General features: G+C 46.9%; 1 protein-coding gene and 1 long non-coding RNA gene across 5 annotated transcripts in view; one reads left to right on the top strand and one right to left on the bottom strand.

Annotated features, from left to right (window-relative positions):
* ZMAT4 (zinc finger matrin-type 4) overlaps positions 1 to 18391 on the top strand; it is a 241476-nt gene that overhangs the window by 125332 nt on the left and 97753 nt on the right. For all 3 annotated transcript variants that reach the window (XM_033158971.1, XM_033158970.1, XM_033158972.1), the window contains exon 3: positions 7054 to 7143. In XM_033158971.1, coding sequence (XP_033014862.1) covers positions 7054 to 7143 — 90 coding nt within the window. The remainder of the gene's footprint in view (positions 1 to 7053; positions 7144 to 18391) is intronic.
* Positions 1 to 18391, bottom strand: part of LOC117052197 — a 45893-nt gene that overhangs the window by 15033 nt on the left and 12469 nt on the right. The gene's annotated exons all lie outside the window — the stretch shown is intronic.

The raw sequence follows: 18391 nt of genomic DNA, 5'->3' as shown, positions 1-18391 counted from the left end.
ATTGTGGTTGATAATAGGCTTCAGTTTTCTGGCATTAGAACCCTTCCATTTTGTCTTCTAAAACGTAAAATCTCTTTGAGTATTGGGGCTCTGATGCATCTTGACTTGCATGCCTGGGGTACGGCCACGGCTCAGTGGCAACACATCTGCCTTGGTTGCGGAAGGCGCCATTTTCAGCCTCAAGGTGGGGATGGAGAACTCCTCCCAGTCAGTTGTGAGTGAGATGGGCCAATGGTGGAAGGAGACAGCTTCTGGTGTTCCGAAGTGTGCAATGTGTGCACAGAAAACAAAACAAGATTCAAGATGACCTTAACTGGTTGGAGAAAGGGGCCCCAAATAACAAAATGAATTTCAGTAGGGACTAAGGCAAGGTTCTGCAGTTAGGCAGAAATAATCAGATGCACAAATACAGGGTGGCGGACACCTGGCTTAACAGGAGCACACGTGAAAAGGATCCAGGGGTCTTATTAGGCCACAAGCTTAACATGAGTTAACCATAGTTCCAGTTACAGGTGGGTAGCCGTGTTGGTCTGCCATAGTCAAAACAAAATCGAAAATTCTTTCTAGTAGCACCTTAGAGACCAACTGAGTTTGTTCCTGGTATGAGCTTTCGTGTGCATGCACACTTCTTCAGATACCAGCACCTTAGAGACCAACTGAGTTTGTTCCTGGTATGAGCTTTCGTGTGCATGCACACTTCTTCAGATACCAGCACCTTAGAGACCAACTGAGTTTGTTCCTGGTATGAGCTTTCGTGTGCATGCACACTTCTTCAGATACCTGAGTTAACCATGTGATGCAGCAGCAGAAAAAGCTAATGCAGTTCTAGGCTGCATCAACAGAAGTATAGTGCCCATCTTCAATTATTTGAAGGGCTTTTCACATAGAAGGTAGAGCTAACATGTTTTCTATTGCTCAAACCAACTTATTCAAATTAACAAGAAAGGAGATTCCAACAAAACATGAATGTGGATGGTAAGAGCCAGTGCCAGATTTACGTATAAGCTAAATAAGCTATAGATTAGGGCAGGGGCATACCGATGGGGGGCGCGGTTCTCCCTGGATGCCATCCTGAAGGGGGGTTGACATTTTGGCGCCCCCCCCCTGCCCGCGACCCCCAAGCCCTTGAGTGGCAAAGCATCAGCTGGCTGTAAGCGGCTCCCGCTTTGCCGCTTTACAGTGATCTGGGGGGGGGGGAGTCCCCAACGGTCATCCTCGACTGGCCGGTCCCCGACCAGGCACTCCAGCCGAGCTCCCTGGCTTGCAGCAAAGTGGCTCCCCTGTCTCTCCCAGCCTCCAAAGCCCAGCAACATACAAACACGCAAACAGAAAGAGGAGCAAAGCTCCCCAGGCCCCTCCCCAAAGAACACATTTGGCGTGGATTGGTGCCTCAGGGCTCCCCCCCCCAGCAGCCCATTCTCTTACATTCCCTGCTGTTGCTTTAAATTTCAGCTGACTTTGTGTCCGCATCCCCAAGCCCTTACTCCACCTCTCTTTCCCCTACTGTTTTGACCCTTTCCCTCTCTCAAATTCATGGAGCGCTAAGGGGGCTTTCCCCCATGTGTTTTGTTCTTTGCCTCCCTTGCTGTTTGTGGAGGGGAGGCCTCCTTTCTTATTTCTTTCTTTGTGTTTGAACTAGCGGGTGAGCAGGCAATGAGCTTTTCATGGGCAGTATCACTTGCATCACAAGCCCTGCAAAAGTTCCTCTCGTCGCTGCTCAACAGGGAGCAGCTGCAGCCATTCACAATTCCCTGGACGCCTGCATTGAGTCGCAGGTGCAGGCAACATGCCACGCCCCCGCTCCAGGTGCCAAAGCCCCTAGCTCCACCACTGGCTTAGGGCCCCACTCTCTTGGGGGCCCCCCAAAAATTTAAAGGCAAAAAGCCTGGATGTACATTTCCAAAATATAAGATAAAAAAACAAATAAAATAAAACCTACATACAGCAACAGTGTTTTGTGTTGTGTAGGCTCCTATGATGTAAGTAATTTAAGAAATTCAACACAAAAAACAGTGACCATTTGTTGTTGACAAAGGACTGCTGAACATATAAAGGACCCCATTACCTTCAGAAGCTCAGGGCCTCATCAAACCTAAATCCAGCCCTGTTAAGAGCTGTTTGAGAACTGATTCCTACATTGCAGGAGGGTTTGACTAGATGACTCTTGGGAACTCCCTCTAACCCGATGAGTCTATGAATGCTGAGGAACCATGCAGTCAGTTTGTCATTTCACCTGTTTGCTCTTTTCGAATTGTTGGTATTAGAGGACAGAATGCACTGAATTTGCCGGACAGACTCTGTCAGGACACCCAGCAGGGAAAGGACAGTTGTCTGTAATACTTAATAGTGGGTAGGTGGTCTGCCAGTGATCCTGGCTGGGTACAAGTTAGGGACTTTTCTTACCAGACAATAATGCTTTTAGTTTATGGTTACCAGACGCCCCCGGTTTCCAGGGACAGCTCCTGGATTTACCAATTTGTCCCCAGAAAAAAAATCCATCCCCAGAATGTCCCCAGATTTAATGTAATGTCCCAGGATTAATCATATGCCTGGGGACTTCCAGACCCTCCCCAGAGCCCAAAGCAATCATCCGCTACAGCTCCAGAGCAGAGAGGGTCTCCTCAGGAACCAGAGGTGCAGCCTATTAGCTGACGCTTGAAAAGAAACCTCCCTCTCCGTCAGCTCTGCAAACAGCCCTGCTCCTCCTGCTTCCTTGCTTGAGCCTGAGAGGCAAGGCTGCTCTTTGAACGGCAGAGCTGAGGTGCAGGGAAGAAGCCTCCCCGCATGACATCTCTGCAAGCTACCTTGTCTCTCCTGCTTGCTCATGAGGAAGAAGGAGCACTTTCCCATGCCTTAAAGCCCCCTTTGCTGCATTCTGCCTGCTTGTGAGCTGAGCTACCAAGCCGACAGAAAGCAGGATGCTGCCTTGAGCCTTCCATTCGCTCTCCCAGACAGAGGCTGTTGCTTCAAAGTTAAGGGGGGGGGGGAATTGCCTTGCCTCTTTTGCTCCATTCTGCATGTTTGTGAGCTACACTAGACTGCCTTCCCTCCCTCCCTTCTCTCTGTCTGTCTCCCCATTTTTCCTCCTTACCCATAAACTCTTCCCAATTCTCCCTTTGTCTTTTCACACATTTGGTTCCCCAACCCTATACATCATTATGTGCTGCTGCTTCATTTTTCTTCCCTTGCACCCACCCCCACTAGCAAAAAATAAAAGGGGAGGAATGTTTTATGTTTATTTTTGGGGGGGTTATGTTGGTTCCCCCTAAACAGCTTTCCTGTTCCCTTCTTATTGAAAAATGAACCTTAAAAAATTAAAACAAACCTTAAAAAAATTAAAAGAGGCTACTTCTGCTTGGTTGCCTCCCACTTCTCCCCTTTGATAAAAAGGGAGAGATTGGTGGGATGGCGTTGGGGGGGGGGTACCTTCTGTGTCACAATAGGTGTAAATGGAGCAGGGAAGCCTTGTGTTCTTTTAAGTTGTGGCTGCTGTTGTTGAGGGACCTCCATTGCAGGGGGTTGGCCTAGATGCCCCTCAGAGGTCCTTTCCAAATCTGTGATTCTGTGATCATTCCACAGTCTATTCACAAACTCTGCTGATGCCTGCGCAGGAGATGCCCACAGGCGGGGCAGGGCAGCAGGAGGAAGGGGTTTCTGTTAACACTTACTCCTGAGTAAGCCTGTAGGGGATTGCAGTGCAAGGAGAGAGAGGGAGGGAGTGGAAGCACAGCTAGCACTCCAAGAAAGCAGGCTGGGACCCAGAGGAAGGCCGCACAACAGAGGAGACCACAGAAGAGAAGACATTACTTCTTAATTTTTTTAAATAACTTTACACACACACACACACACACACACACACACACTGTATGTATGTATTTAAAGTGTCCACGGATTCATTGGAAAAAATCTGGTAACCTTATTTTAGTTTCATTTGTGAAATTGTTGGAGGGTACATATTAAACACAGGTGGCGCTGTGGGTTAAACCACAAAGCCTCTTGGGTTTGCCAATGAGAAGGTCGGCGGTTCGAATCCCCGCGATGGGGTGAGCTCCCTTGCTCGGTCCCTGCTCCTGCCAACCTAGCAGTTCGAAAGCACATCAAAGTGCAAGTAGATAAATAGGTACCACTCCGGCGGGAAGGTAAATGGTGTTTCCGTGCGCTGCTCTGGTTCACCAGAAGCGGCTTAGTCATGCTGCTACATGACCCGGAAGCTGTACACTGGCTCCCTCGGGCAGTAAAGCGATGTGAGCGCTGCAACCCCAGAGTCGTCCGCGACTGGACCTAACAGTCAGGGGTCCCTTTACCTTTACCTTTACATATCAAACACCTTTCCCCCTCTTGCTCATTCTCCTAATACATAGTGCACATTCCAGGCAAAGCTAAGCAGTTTTAAGTAGAGATGGGCAAATCTGTCTATTTCAGTCTCTCTTTTTCCACATCAGTTTATGAAGTTTATTTTTAAGTCCTCATGAAAATAAAGCAGCATTTTAGTGTGAATTTCTCATACATAATAAACACATTTTAAATGCATTTTTACCTAATATACACATTTTTGCAAGCTGCTTTCCCTAATATATATGCAGCACTTTATGTACACTTTACCTTAATAAATTAATGTTTGCACACATTACTTGACTGGAAAACTGCACCGCAAAATTCAGAGAAGTGAAGGCTTTGAATGAATGCTGTGTTTTGGGTCACATATTGAACCAGGTAGTGTGAATTACCGGTAAGTAAATTTGCCTTTAATTGTGAACTAAACTGAACTTCTTCCCCTATCCATACTTCTCAGTCCCATTGATTTCTGTGGGAGTAAGTGAAACCCATGTGGAACTCTCATTGAGATCAGTAGAAAATAATGAAGCACAGCTGGGCCAGGCCTATATTTTGTAATCATTTATCCATTAACTAAGGATGAAAAACACAAGTTTTGGTTTTCCAAGGTCTACCCTGCTTTGTTTTCCCCATGATATTCCTTGTGCCACTGGAGCCCTGTTCACCACTGTGCATGCCATAATGCTCTTATTTTTCATTCCCAGACGGCAGGTGGGGGATTTGATGGAACTCTGGCCCTTTCACCCTCCAATACTCCCATTGGTTTTTCAGTTATTACATTTCTATCCATCATCTTCTTTCCAAGGCTGCTGCAGTGCGCAGCTCCTGCTGCATTTCAGATTCTGCCCCCCCCCCTTAAAGTGGCCTCCACATCCACTGAGATCAGATGACCCAATAAAACAATTTCCTTTTTTTTTTATAAGATTTTTATTATTTTCCAGTAAAACAAGAAAAAAACATAACATAGCATAAACACCAACATTAACACAATAAAAAAACACATTACATAAACACAATCAACAAAGAGAACAATTAAAACAAAACCAAAACCAATACATACCTAAACTGGAACACCAATCTATCTCTTACTACTTAACGAAATCTAGTTTCTGATCTTCTAAAGGGACCTCCCCCGCTTTCCCTCCTCTGCCTTCAATACTAATATACTTTGGTAATATCCATTTTTAGCATTACAATTCATTATCCAACCTTTTATACTATCATAAAAGCTTAACATCTTATAGTATCATAAAATAATTCTTAAATCAATCTTATACTTCTTTTCACTTAGGCTGCTGCTATTAGTCAGTTACATATCTCTTCACTAATTCAAAATTCCCAAAATCGTAACATCAAAGTCTTAAAACTTAACATCAAAATCCTAAAGTCTTAACACGCTATCTTCAGGGTACCATAAATCCGTCCTAATTCAATTTTTATCATTTTCACCCTATTCCCCTTCTTACCATTTTTCTGCTCTCTCCCATGCCCCCCCACCATTCATCTTTACATTCCCCTCTGTTGTCCTTGTTCAGTGTCATCTTATAGTTTATAAATCTCCTCCTTGGGAGCCTCAAGAAGCACCAAATCTCCTCTCCCAGCAACCCCATTTCGCAATTTTGATTTTCTTCCACTTGTGTCTTCAGAGATCTTCTCACCTTCATCTCTGGACTCCCACTCCAGAGACAGGATCTTGTAGCTCCAGTCAAAACATCAGCCCTGTGTCTCTCACTACGCCAGGGCCGTCCATTTACCTGGGGTTGCTGAATCAATTCGTCCCATTTCTCCAGCACCTCCCCCAGCTCCCTGGAGAAGTCTGCTTCCAAGTTATCAAAATTCTCCCAAATCTGGCTGGTTTCTCTTGCTCCATAATAACAAATTTCTTTGAAGTTACGCCTTATCCAGTCCATTTTCCGATTCACAAGCTCAAATTGCAGAAGGATTGTTCTTTGTTCCTGGGTAATACCCGGATCTAGAATCAGTTTAAAAGCGAAAGCAAGCATGGTTGGAGAAGACAAAGGGTGTCAGATGTCAGTAATTTTCCATCTTGCGTACTAGTTTTCCAGCGCCATTTTCCCTGAGACAGGGTGCCAAAAACAATTCCAAAAGCCACAGAAGAGATATTTCCAAAATCTTCAATCCCCTCACAGGGATTTAATCCATCTTCTCTGTCAAAGTACTTCGTAACAACATTGTATCTGCTGGTGCAGCTGCAGCCACTTGAAAGTTAATTACCTCCTCTGCACAACAAAGGAGAGGGACCTGGTCTCTTGATTTTGCTGCTCCTCTGGGGCACCTGCCACATTGGCTCTTTTGTTTAGCCTAATTAATGTCATTTGGAGAGATTATCTCAGAGCATGCCATCTTGCATCTATCTCCAATAGCAAAAAAGAAAGAAAGGGGGGGTGAGTGTGCAAATGAGCTGGGGATGCACACAGCATTGGGCTGGGCTTAGAGTTTCCTCTCCTTTTCTGCAGAGGACTTCCTAGGCCTAATAGCAGGGCTGGTGAGCCACAGGCCACAGGTCCATATGTAGCCTCAGACCAGCCTGTAGCAGAGTTGTGCTATGTTCCTGTGCCTCAATAGGGCAGAACTGCAGAATCTTCCTCCTTGACATGCTGCTTTTCCACATGTAAAGAGGTGTACTGTTTTGTTTTTAAAATGGGGCATCATTCAAATTTGCCGTATCAGATAACATATTTTGGTTTTCTTCCTCAGAGCCGGAAACATGCCAGCAAAGTTCGTCTCTACTATATGCTCCACCCACTAGATGGAGGCTGCCCTGCGAAGAAGCTGCGGTCAGAAAATGTGAGTTTTGTTGCTATATCTGTTATCAGTTACCCAACAGGACTATGAAACACCTCTTAAAATGGATCAGGTCCAATATGTGGTCAAGGTCGCCATCATCCTTTGGGGCCCAGAATGCACTATGCCCCGACTTGCGCTCCGCAAACGGAGCCCGGGCACGCAGCCCGCAGACTCCCGAATCCGCCGCCCGGCACCCCTTTGTGTGGCGGCCGGGTGACGGCTTCAGGAGTACCCTGTTTCTCCTAAAATAAGACATAGCCATAAAATAAGACATAGCAGGATTTCTATGCATTTGCGAAATATAAGCCGTTCCCCAAAAATAAGCCATACCCCGAAAATAAGCCATAGTGACGTGGTACCTCCCATTAAAACAGCCTGGAGAGGCGTGGCTATGCAGCATACTGATACGACACAGTTAAAATAAGACATCCCCTGAAAATAAGCCATACTGTGTTTTGTTGGGCGAAAAAAAATATAAGACAGTGTCTTATTTTAGGAGAAACACGGTACCCCGAAGGGAGCCCAGGCTCCGCAAGCCAGCCAACGGTGGAGCTCGGCATAGAGGCAAGGGGCGGGCCAGTGAGGATGGGGTGGCACCCCTTATCGCTGGCCCGCCCCTTGCCTCCATGCCGAGCTCCGACGCTGGAAGGGGGGGACTATTTTCAGCGCTGCCGGGGTGGAGCCACAGGGGTGGCCAGTGAGGGGGGGGGTGACACCCCTCCTGGCTGCCCGCCCCTGTGGCTCTACCTCGGCAGTGCCGAAAATAGCCTTAAAAAAAAAAATTAAGTCCAGGGGGCTGGGCCACCGCCCAAAGTGTCACCCTCAGCAGGGTGCTGCTGGCCCCCCCGCCCCCCTTGCTATGCCCCTGCAGGCATGGAATGCCCAGAGGGAGGAATCAGCTCTTTATTGTTAAAAGTAACCTTGTCAAAAATACACCTCTCAGCTACTCCCAAGTGTGCACCTGATGAAGCAGCTGCTACAGCAAAGGGGCCCCATCCCCAACCTTGATACATGTATCCCCCCCACCTGTGCTTTGCACAAGCTGGTGAAGACTTCACCTGTATGTAACCTGTTTCTGCTCCTCCCTCTTCAGTTCTCGCCTGGTCTTGGGAGACAGTGGGGGCAGGAGAGGTGGGGGCAGGAGGAAGACATGGGGGAGCCCTGACCTCCCCTTGCCTCCTGCTGCCCCTGCTCTTCACTCTCCAATCCTGCAGCTTCTCCTGCCTCTCACTCTCATCTCCTGGCTGCTACAGGTTCCTCCAGTTCACTGATCCCTTCTTCCAAGTTAGTCTCCAACCCCTTTTCTCTGGGTGCCCATTCATCAGTATCCAGCCAGTCCCTGACACTGCACCCTCCTTCCTGCAGAGATGGATCAGGGTCTTCTGAAAAGGGCAGCCATGGCTGAAGCCAATTCCCTGAGGACCTTCACAACTTTCTTTGTGTGGGAAAGGTTTGCTTCTCCTGCTTATCTGTGACACTTATCCAGGAGCATCAGACCATATTGGTGATATCATACTGTAGCCAAAATGATCACATAGCATAGAGATGTGCACAATGTTATCCCTGGTTGTCTGGGATCATCCCTATGGCTAATCCAAGAAGGATAAGGAAGCAGTGGTTGGAGAAGAAGAAGAAGAGTTTGGATTTGATATCCCGCTTTTCACTACCCGAAGGAGTCTCAAAGAGGCTCACATTCTCCTTTCCCTTCCTCCCCCACAACAAAAACTCTGTGAGGTGAGTGGGGCTGAGAGACTTCAGAGAAGTGTGACTAGCCCAAGGTCAGCCAGCAGCTGCATGTGGAGGAGCGGGGATGCGAACCTAGTTCACCAGATTACGAGTCTACTACTCTTAACCACTACACCACACTGGAAATGGCAATCAGGGGAGACAATGTCACCAAACAGGATTGGGGTGTGGGGGAGATGAAGTGAAAATTCACAGAGAGCAATTTCCAGGCAAGGTAGTTTTCTTAATCAGTGCAGAGTATTCATGCCTCAGGATTCCCCACCATGGTAGCTATAGATTTTTATGCTTTATGGAACTAGATTTCTTGTTTGCAGCTGTCCCTAACAATACAGAGAAATTAGAGCAGAAAGCTAACTTCTTCTGGCATAATGTGATCCTGATGCTGTTGTAAATCCTTGTTGATAGTTTTGCTGAGGACACAAAGGGTGCAGTAAATAAGCAGTGTGGTGTCACAAGTGAAGAAGGGGGCAGAGGCCATTATGTTCAAATGACTCTGACACCACTGCAGAGGGGCTAAGAGCTTGGGGGGGTGAGAACACCTCAATAATGCCCCCTCAGCTGCCAGGCTGAGTGTTTGTTATGATCAGGTGAGGAGACAGAGACAGGCATCTACTCCACCCACCTCCCAACAGAACATTAGAAGAGCTTGCTGGGTCAGACCAAGGGCCCACCTAGTCCAACATCCTGTTCTCACACCAGGGAAACCCATAAGCAGAACCCCCCCCCCCCATGGTGATTTCCAGCTCTGACCATGGAGACACAGCAGAGCCATTGAGGCCAGGAGCGTAGATGGATTTCCAGAAATTATTCCAGTCCTCTTTTAAAGTCACCCAGGTTGGTGGCCATCACTGCTTCCCGTGGGAGATGCTTGTGGGCTCCCCTTTGGGGCACCTGGCTGGCCTCTGTGAGAACAGGATGCCACACTGGGTGGGCCATTGGCCTGATTCAGCAGGTCTTCCTATGTTCTTATAGATTTATCTGTTTACACATACTTCACCTAATGTCTCAAGGGCAGACTACAAAGATATCACACATTTTAAAAGTCCAAGTTCAACTGAAATCATAAAACCAAACCACAAAGCAGCTAATGACAAAATGCACCGCACTGCAGAAGGAAGGAAGGAGCAGGGGCTGAGGACTCAATTCCATCCTGTTTTGATCTTGCTGGGATGAGCCATCAATGATAGTCATAGATTCATCCCAACTCATTCTGTCCCATTCCATCCCATTATACACATTTTGTGCACACATTTATGTAAAATCCACCCCCTTTATGGAAAAATCATGCTATTCCATGATTTCAAGTGCATTCACCAGTAAAATAGGCCTTTGTACTCTTTGTGCACTGAAAATCCACTGCAAACTCCCGAGAACTGGGAGTTGAGTTGCAATTCTCAAGCAAGTTTGGGAGTCTAAGATTGGGAGTCAGCCTGTTGCAAAAAGTGGAGGGGAAAAATCCTCCCCCACCCCTACTGAATAATAAGGCATCACCTAAAATACAGAAGAGGAATATGCAAAGAAATCACTCTTTGCTAGGGATAAGGTTGTTTTTAGGCATTCCCATGAGGCACTTGCCATAATCTTCAACATAACATCTGAACAAAGACAAAGAATGAGTTGACAGTAACAGAGGAGAAAAGAAACAGTCTGGATTTTGAAATAAAATGCATCTGATTTGTCAGGAGGTTTTTTTATTTTTAAATCACATCTCTCTGAAAGTAGGTTGAAGCGAAACAATGACACTGGTGCTCAGAACAAACACATCTCGAGCATGTCTGCGTGTGCGTGAGAGAGAGAGAGAGAGAGAGAGAGAGAGAGAGAGAGAGAATCCCAGAGCACAAACATCCTTTAAATCAGATTTTCAAACAAGACCTTCGTGGGTGGCTCTTTTGAGAGTCACAGTGGATGTCGATCCATTAATCCAGAGCATTTCTTATTGAACTTCAACTTTGAAATGACTTTGAAATCATTCCCTGGGGTCTTAGAGCAGAGTAGAGTTTGATGTAAAAAGAAGAAGAGGAAGGGAAGAAGAAGAAGAAATAAAAACAGGGCATGAAAAACAAGGCGCTCTGCTAATGAGCATTTACAGCCCCTGTAGTTTAGAACATCGTCTTTTTTCCTACTAGATTTTGATGAGCAGTAAACATGCTTTATGTGGGGAGAGTTCCTTTTCAGTCCCTTTCTCCCAGGTGAGAGACAAATTGACTGCATAATAAACCAGGTTTGCAACTCTCAGAAGCCCAAACTTCAGGTGGGCTTGAAGTGGAATTATTCAGGAATTAAAAAGGAAGCCTGTGTGTCAGAACCCCGGTTCGTCTGGTAACAGAATAGCAGCATCAGCTCCAGGTTATAAGAACTCACTGCCAAAGTGCCCTCAGATCTCCTCCCACCTGCAGCTAGTCCGCACCCTCCCACACTAGCATTGGAGAAGAAATTCTATTCAGTTTGCATTTAAAGGGGGAAGTAATTTATACTTTCCAAAACAAGATGTGAAGCAAAACACAAGCTATCCTTCAAAATTTGCACTCTTCAGATTTTGCAGTGCAGTTTTCCAGTCAAGCAAGGTGTGTTCTGTTACTGGCCACTGCAATCCCTGCTGTGCCGCACAGGGGATTCCAGGGGTCTTGGCCCACACCCAGGTGCTGTGCTCCTTTGGAGAATTGAAGACATGGCAGACTGTTGTAGCTTTAAGAACTATGGTTTATTCACCTATTTATACATTCATTCTGTATGGAGGGAGTCCAGATCTTACAGCATGGTCATTTCAAGAGGGGTTTGTTCCCCACAGCAGGGCAGCCCTGGAGTCCAAGGCATCTCTCCCAGCCAGCCTTCAGGCAGCCTGTCCAAGATGGATCCCAGACCTTGTTCTCCCCCACTTCTTCCCAGAACACCTTGCTAAAAAGACTCATTTCCTGTCACCTCTCTCACACACCACACCCCCCTGACAACCTCTTTCTGCCCAGGCCCAAGATTCCTCTCAGATAGGCCATTAACCTCTTTTGTCATGTAAACCCCTCTCTCCCAGGTGAGGCCCCAGCTCGGAAAGGAAGTAATCCCTGGATCCAGCAAGTGTTAAAATCTAATCAAGACTTCTAATAGCCAAGCTAGCTTCCTGGTGAGCTGATGGGGGATTAAGGGTCTTGGTGCAAGAGGCAAATGGGTGCCCCCCTAAGAGATAAAGCCAGTGTTTAGCATAGAGAGTTTTTGAGTGATGTGACCTAGATGTAAAGTAGCAATTGGAAAGAGAGCCAGAACAATGAGAGCAATGTTGGATTTCTGTTAGAATCCAAGGCTGTGGCTATAGGAGAAACAACACCTTTTTTGGGGTGTTGATGCTGTGTCACACACACACACACAAATACACACCCATCGCAGACTCAGGTTGTATATATGTGTAGATAAACCATATATCATAAAGGCAACCTAGTCTCCACAGTGCCTCATTCCCCAAAGGAAACATCCCTAGGGAAGCACCTGGAACCCCTGGAATCTCACATAGCTCAGAGTGCAACAATATATTGGCAAAATAACACACACAAATGCACTATAACAGGGGAAATTACCTTGCAAAAAATGAATATTATGTGTAGGGGAAATTGCAAATAAAGATGTGTATAGGAGGGAGAGAGTCAAACTAAAATGCTTATGAATTTTCACAAGGTAAACAAATCTCAAAATGGTATGGCAATGTGGTGAGATGAATTTAAGATTGGGGAAAAGGGAAATTTAGAGAAACTGCTCTCCACCCATTGTGGCCTTAGCAGGAGTAGCAAGGCTGCTGCAGGGGGCGTTGGGGTGGCACCAACACCACTGTCATCTTCTGCAGTGTGTCCTTCATGAGCATCAAATTGGTGCAGCCTTTCTCAGCCCTGCATCCCCAATGTTGTTGGACTACAACTCCCATCTCCCCAATGTATGCAGTTTTCTGAGGTTCTTGCAAAAAAAATGGTTGGAGGAAAAATGTTTCTCAAGTCAGTCTGAAAATTATCGTCCCTTTGCCTCCTCTAAACCAGTGTTTTTCAACCTTTTTGGGCAAAGGCACACTTGTTTCATGAAAAAAATCACGAGGCACACCACCATTAGAAAATGTTAAAAAATTAACTCTGTGCCTATATTGACTATATATAAAGTAATTCTCTTGAACAGGAATCAAATAAACACAAAGAAAGTATTTTATAATTACTTTATTATGAAATAGTAAGTAAACAGAAATATGAAAAATTATAAAATACTTTATTCAGTGCGCAACCAGGGCCTGTTTGGCTGAACACAAAGCTGATATTCTGGCTGGAATTTTTCCCACGGCACACCAGGCAACATCTCGCGGCACACTAGTGTGCCACGGAACAGTGGTTGAAAAACACTGCTCTAAACACAGCTCCCTTTCCTTAAATCACAGCAGGAGGACCCCAGCAGAATTGACCAGTGTGAGAAGAAAAGGAGGGGTCCTATTTCCATATTAATCTATTTTTTTAAAGTAGAAACATTTGCATTTAAATATGTGTTTCAATGTGTGTTTGATCACTAAATAATGGTGTGTACCGATGAGTTGCAGGTTTCCCTTTCCACAGCCCAGCCAGCCTCCTTTGGCCTCTCTCTGGCTTCCAGCTCTGGAGTGACACCAAGGTCTCTGCTGGCCTGGAGCTCCCCTTTCCACCCACCAAATGTGCAGGCAGGCAGAAGGGCTGGAATCCCTGCCGATTGGAATCAACAAACGTCTCCAAAGTGGGAAGCTCTCCCAAATGGGGTTTTCTGAGATCCTAAGCTGGCCCTGTCATGTCTACAGCTCCAAGATAGAGCAATCTTGTGCATTTCACTTGGGAGGAGATGCTCCCAAGTCTACCTCCGTGGGTGGTTTGGGCTGTATGGGCTATATCCAGTGGAGCACTAAGTTAAAGTTACTCAGCGGTATAATGGTTGTGCTGGTGAAATGTTTTGCACAAGTGGGACATAGTTGCTCAAAAGAATGCATAAGCAAGCTGCTGATAACTTCAGGGCACAATAGTTTGTGCAATCTGTTGCAAAAATTTGTTGCACAAAATTCGAATCCATCTGTCTGGCAGCACAAGAGCTCTGGTTGAGAAGCTTGGATACAACCCTGATTGCAGTGACATGTGGGGCACCCTGGCCATAGGAACATAGCAAGCTGCCTCATGCGGATTCAGACCATTGGTCCATCTAGCTCAGTGTTGTCTACTCAGGCTGGCAGCAGCTTTCCAGGGCTTCAGACTAGGGGCATTTGCAGCCCTGTCTGGAGAATGAGCCAGGGGGCCTTCTCCCCACTCTTCTGTGTGAAAAGGCTGTAGACCCACAAAGATGTCCATTTCAGACATGCTTTTATGGCAAAGAATGTGATATGAGTGTTGGCACTTAAACAGTAATGAAAACAAGAAGATAAAAAAATGTTTTCACACACGAAGGGACCTTTAGCAGCTCTTTTTAATAAATCCTCCTGGTACATCAATAGTAGGAAATATTTCTGTCAGGCAAGCTAATTAAACTCAGTAGCAACTTCACTACTAAAAATAGCTCTGAGGCTGCTGGACTCTCTGCACAGGCATTTTGTGCCATTAATGAAGGACTTGCTGCCACTTCCCATGAAACATCAGATCGGTTTGCGGTGGACACAGTAAACAAGTGCAGAGACACCCTGACTTTAGAGCTGCCTTGCCATGGACATGTTTTCTTGGGAGGAAGCCAGACTTATTTCTGCGTAAACATGCATGAGAGGACTAGGATGCATGTCTGACAGATACACCTTCAATAGTCAAAATACTCTGTATGATAAAATCAAGAATATGATAAAATCCAGTTTAAAACATTTTCTAACTTTCTAGTCCCTGGGTTTTCAAGGTGAAAAAAAAGACTTTATAATATAACTTTCCTGGTTATTGATAATATGCAGCTTGTTATATAGAATATTTATCAAATGTCAAAGGAGCATCACATATGTTGCTTCAGCAATCCATGCAACAGTCTTGCTTTTTATTTTCATTATTATTTATTTATGCATTTTCGATAGTTTGATACACCCACTTTACAGGTAGCAGCAGTCTTTCATTAGTTTAGGCCAGTGCCCCAGCTGCAGCTTCTTTTAGACCAGGGGCGGGGAACCATTTTTAACTGGGGAAAGTGAAGTTTCTCTTGGTAACATCTTAGGAAAGCAGTCTTTCCAACGGCCAACAGCTCCTTATCCCAGATGGTGTAGTTGCGTTCTGATTTACTGAGCTTTCTCGAGAAGAACGCACAGGGTCGCCAGTCTCCTTCTGCATCTTGTTGTAACAGTACTGCTCCTACCGCCCTGTCCGACGCATCTGTCTCAAGGCGTATGGGTCGCGCCGTGTCCAGGTGCAGCAACTGTTCCTCAGAAGCGAATACCCGGCGTAACTGCTCAAATGCCGCCTGAGCTTCTGTAGTCCACAGAAATTTCTTCTTAGTACTCAGCGTATCGGTTATCGGGCTAGTAAGCTGCGCAAAATTCCTGATGAATTTGCGGTAGAAATTGCTGAAACCAATGAAGCGTTGTACATCCTTTCTGGTTTTGGGCGTCTTCTAATCTAGCACCGCCTTTACCTTCTCCCCATCCATGGCCAGGCCCTTGTCAGACACACGGTACCCCAGAAAGTCAAGTTGCTTGACGTGGAATTGGCATTTCTCCAGCTTCGCATACAGGTGATGTTGCTGCAATTTCTTCAACACCTGCCTGACATGCTGCTCATGCTGCTTCTCATTGTCAGAATAAATCAAGATATTGTCCAAAAAACATACACAGTTCCGGTACAACAAGGGGCCCAGTACATGATGCATAAAGGCTTGAAAGGTGTGGGAGCCCGCTTGTAATCCAAATGGCATAACTCGGTATTCGTAGGTGCCCAACGGGGTAAACATGGCCGTTTTCCACTCGTCTCCTTCTCTGATCCTTATGAGGTTGTATGCCCCTCGCAAATCCAACTTCGTGAAAATCTTTCCCTTTCGCACTGCCGCCAACAAGTTGTCGATTCGTGGCATCAGGAAGGCTGTAGGTTTTGTTCGTGAGTTCAAAATCCTGAAATCAACCACCAGACGTTTCTGGGCAGTGCCTTTCTTGTCCACGAAAAATACCGGACTTCCTCCGACTGCCTGGGATTCTCTTATGAAACCCCTTTGCAGGTTCTTGTCTATGAACTCCTTCAACTCCTGCAGCTCCTGCTCCGACATGGAGTACAACTTGCCTGCTGGCAACTTCGCCCCCGGTAGGAGCTCAATCTGACAGTCATAAGGTCTATGGGGTGGTAGTCGGTCAGCCTCCTTCTCACTGAACACCTCCTTAAAGTCTTCATACTGCGGTGGAATTCCCCTGGAATCTTCCAACTGCACTGTGGCTATCCTCCCCTCCGTCTCCGGTGTTCCCACCTCCATCAGGCAATTCTCCGTACAATGCGAGGATCCGAAGGTGAGTGACCTCTGGTGCCAAGCAACGACCGAATCGTGGAGATCTAGCCAACTCATGCCCAGTATGATCGGTGCCCCTACAGGTGTGTGACATTGAAGGCAATCACTTCCTGATGCCGCGAGACGCTCATCCTCATGGGTGGTGTCTGATGCCTCACTTGGCCACCCAGCAGCTCTCTCCCATCGATCGTGGTCACCGTCAGGGGAAAGTCCAAAGGCAATAAATTTATCTGGTGAGCCTTGGCAAAGCTGTCGGACATGAAATTCGCGGAGCTGCCCGAATCTAGGAGCGCTTCTATGTCCAGGGGGTACCCGTTTGGCAATTCTAGCCGTACCATAAGCACAATTCCGGGTCTGGGAGGACGTGGAACCACTGCACTCTGCTGTTTTGGGGGGTTCACTTGCGTTCCGCCTGGTTGGTCTTCCCCTCTCTTGGTTCCAACCAGGCGTTGGCGTTTCCCTGTTCCTGTTCTCCCTCTCTGCCCTCCTGCACTGATGCCGCCGCCATTCCTTGCCACACGCGTTTCTGTGAGCAATTTTTGGCTATGTGACCTGGCCTGTCACATACAAAGCACTTGTGGGTTTCCTTCTCCCCCCTCCTCAGCAACTCCCTGCGGGGCGCTTCTTTGGGAACCCCCCGCGTTTCCAAGCGACCGATCTCCATCGGTTCTTCGGCCGGTAGGTTCTGCCTGTTGCTCTGGCCGGGCTGAGCACTGGGGAGAGACCTCCTGTAGGTATTGGGAGGTTGTCTGCTGTCAGCGTTGCGCCTTTCCCATGCCCTTTGTTCACATCGAACCCCCACCTGCAAGGCGGCTTTTATGTATTGATCGGTGTCTTTTGGGCGTGGCCCCCTGCTTATTTCATCCAAAACTTCGGGGTTCAATCCTTGCTGGAACAGCGCTTCCGTTTGTGGGGCTAAAATTTCCCACCCCAACTTATGGCACAACAGAGTGAATTTTGCCACATAGTCTCTCACAGTCCCCTCTCCTTGTCTGAGCCTCAGGATTTCCTGCTTGGTTATCTCGTTTTCAATATCACTGGTATAATGCGCAGCCATAGCATCCAGGAAGTCCTGGAGATTCCCCAGCGCGGGGTTATCACTTGCCAAAAGCGGCCTCACCCATTCTCTGGCTGGCCCCGACAGGTGGGAAATAATAAATGCCACCTTCTCAGCATCAGTCTGAAAATCCTTCCCACGTATTTTAAGGGCATAATCAATTTCTGTTCTGAACCCCATATATTCTCTGGGGTCTCCATAGAACTTACTCACTGATGCAATCTGTTGCCTCTGTGTCACAATTGAAGTCGCTCCCCCTCCGCTGAGTTTCCGCGCCTCATCCAATCTTGTCTCAAGATGTTCTAAATCTTCCTCCAGTTTCGCATTCCGAAGCTCAGACCGCTTATTTCTTTCCTCCAAGTCCCCGATCGTGGCTGCAGATTCCTCCCGAACCTTCAAAACAGCCTCCTTTGCCTGCTGCTGCCAGTTTGCCCTTTCGGCCTCTAGCCATTTCTCAAGCTCCGACATCCTGCAGCTTCCAAAAGCCTCACAAGCAACTCGGGAGAGTCTGGAAGTACTGTCACGGCTTCTCTTGCCTTTGATGTTGCTGTGAGTAACGGCCGGCTCAAGCGTTGAGCTTTAAAAGCTGTTTATTAGACATTGATAATTACAGAGTGATAAAGCATGACTGCACTCCTAGCTAACAGACTTTCCGGACTAGAGTCCTCGCGCCTTTTCCAGCAGAGGAAGCCTCTGGTCGCCCTGAAATGATGTCTGAACTTCCGTCTCCCCCTTTGTTCCCTCCCCTGTCTGCTACTGACAGCGTGAGTGCTTTCTCCTTCTTCCTGAGGCGTCTGCTGATGGGGGCTGGGGGATGAGGAAGTATCTGTAGTTATTATCGGCAATTGCTCTCGATATTTACGCTCCTCCCCCTGACTGGCTGAATCCCAACTTTCTCTCTCTGCCCTTTCATCTATGCTCTCCCCCCTCTCTTCCCGAGCAATGCTTTGCTCCCTGACAGGGCCAAAACTAGATATAATACTAGATGGAGGCATGATTTTCATCTGGATACAG

The sequence above is a fragment of the Lacerta agilis genome, chromosome 8 (assembly GCF_009819535.1).
Source record: "Lacerta agilis isolate rLacAgi1 chromosome 8, rLacAgi1.pri, whole genome shotgun sequence".
In the NCBI taxonomy this organism is placed as follows: Eukaryota; Metazoa; Chordata; class Lepidosauria; order Squamata; family Lacertidae; genus Lacerta; species Lacerta agilis.
The sequence above is the reverse complement of the archived record's forward strand: the minus strand, read 5'-3'. Positions and strand labels throughout refer to the sequence as shown.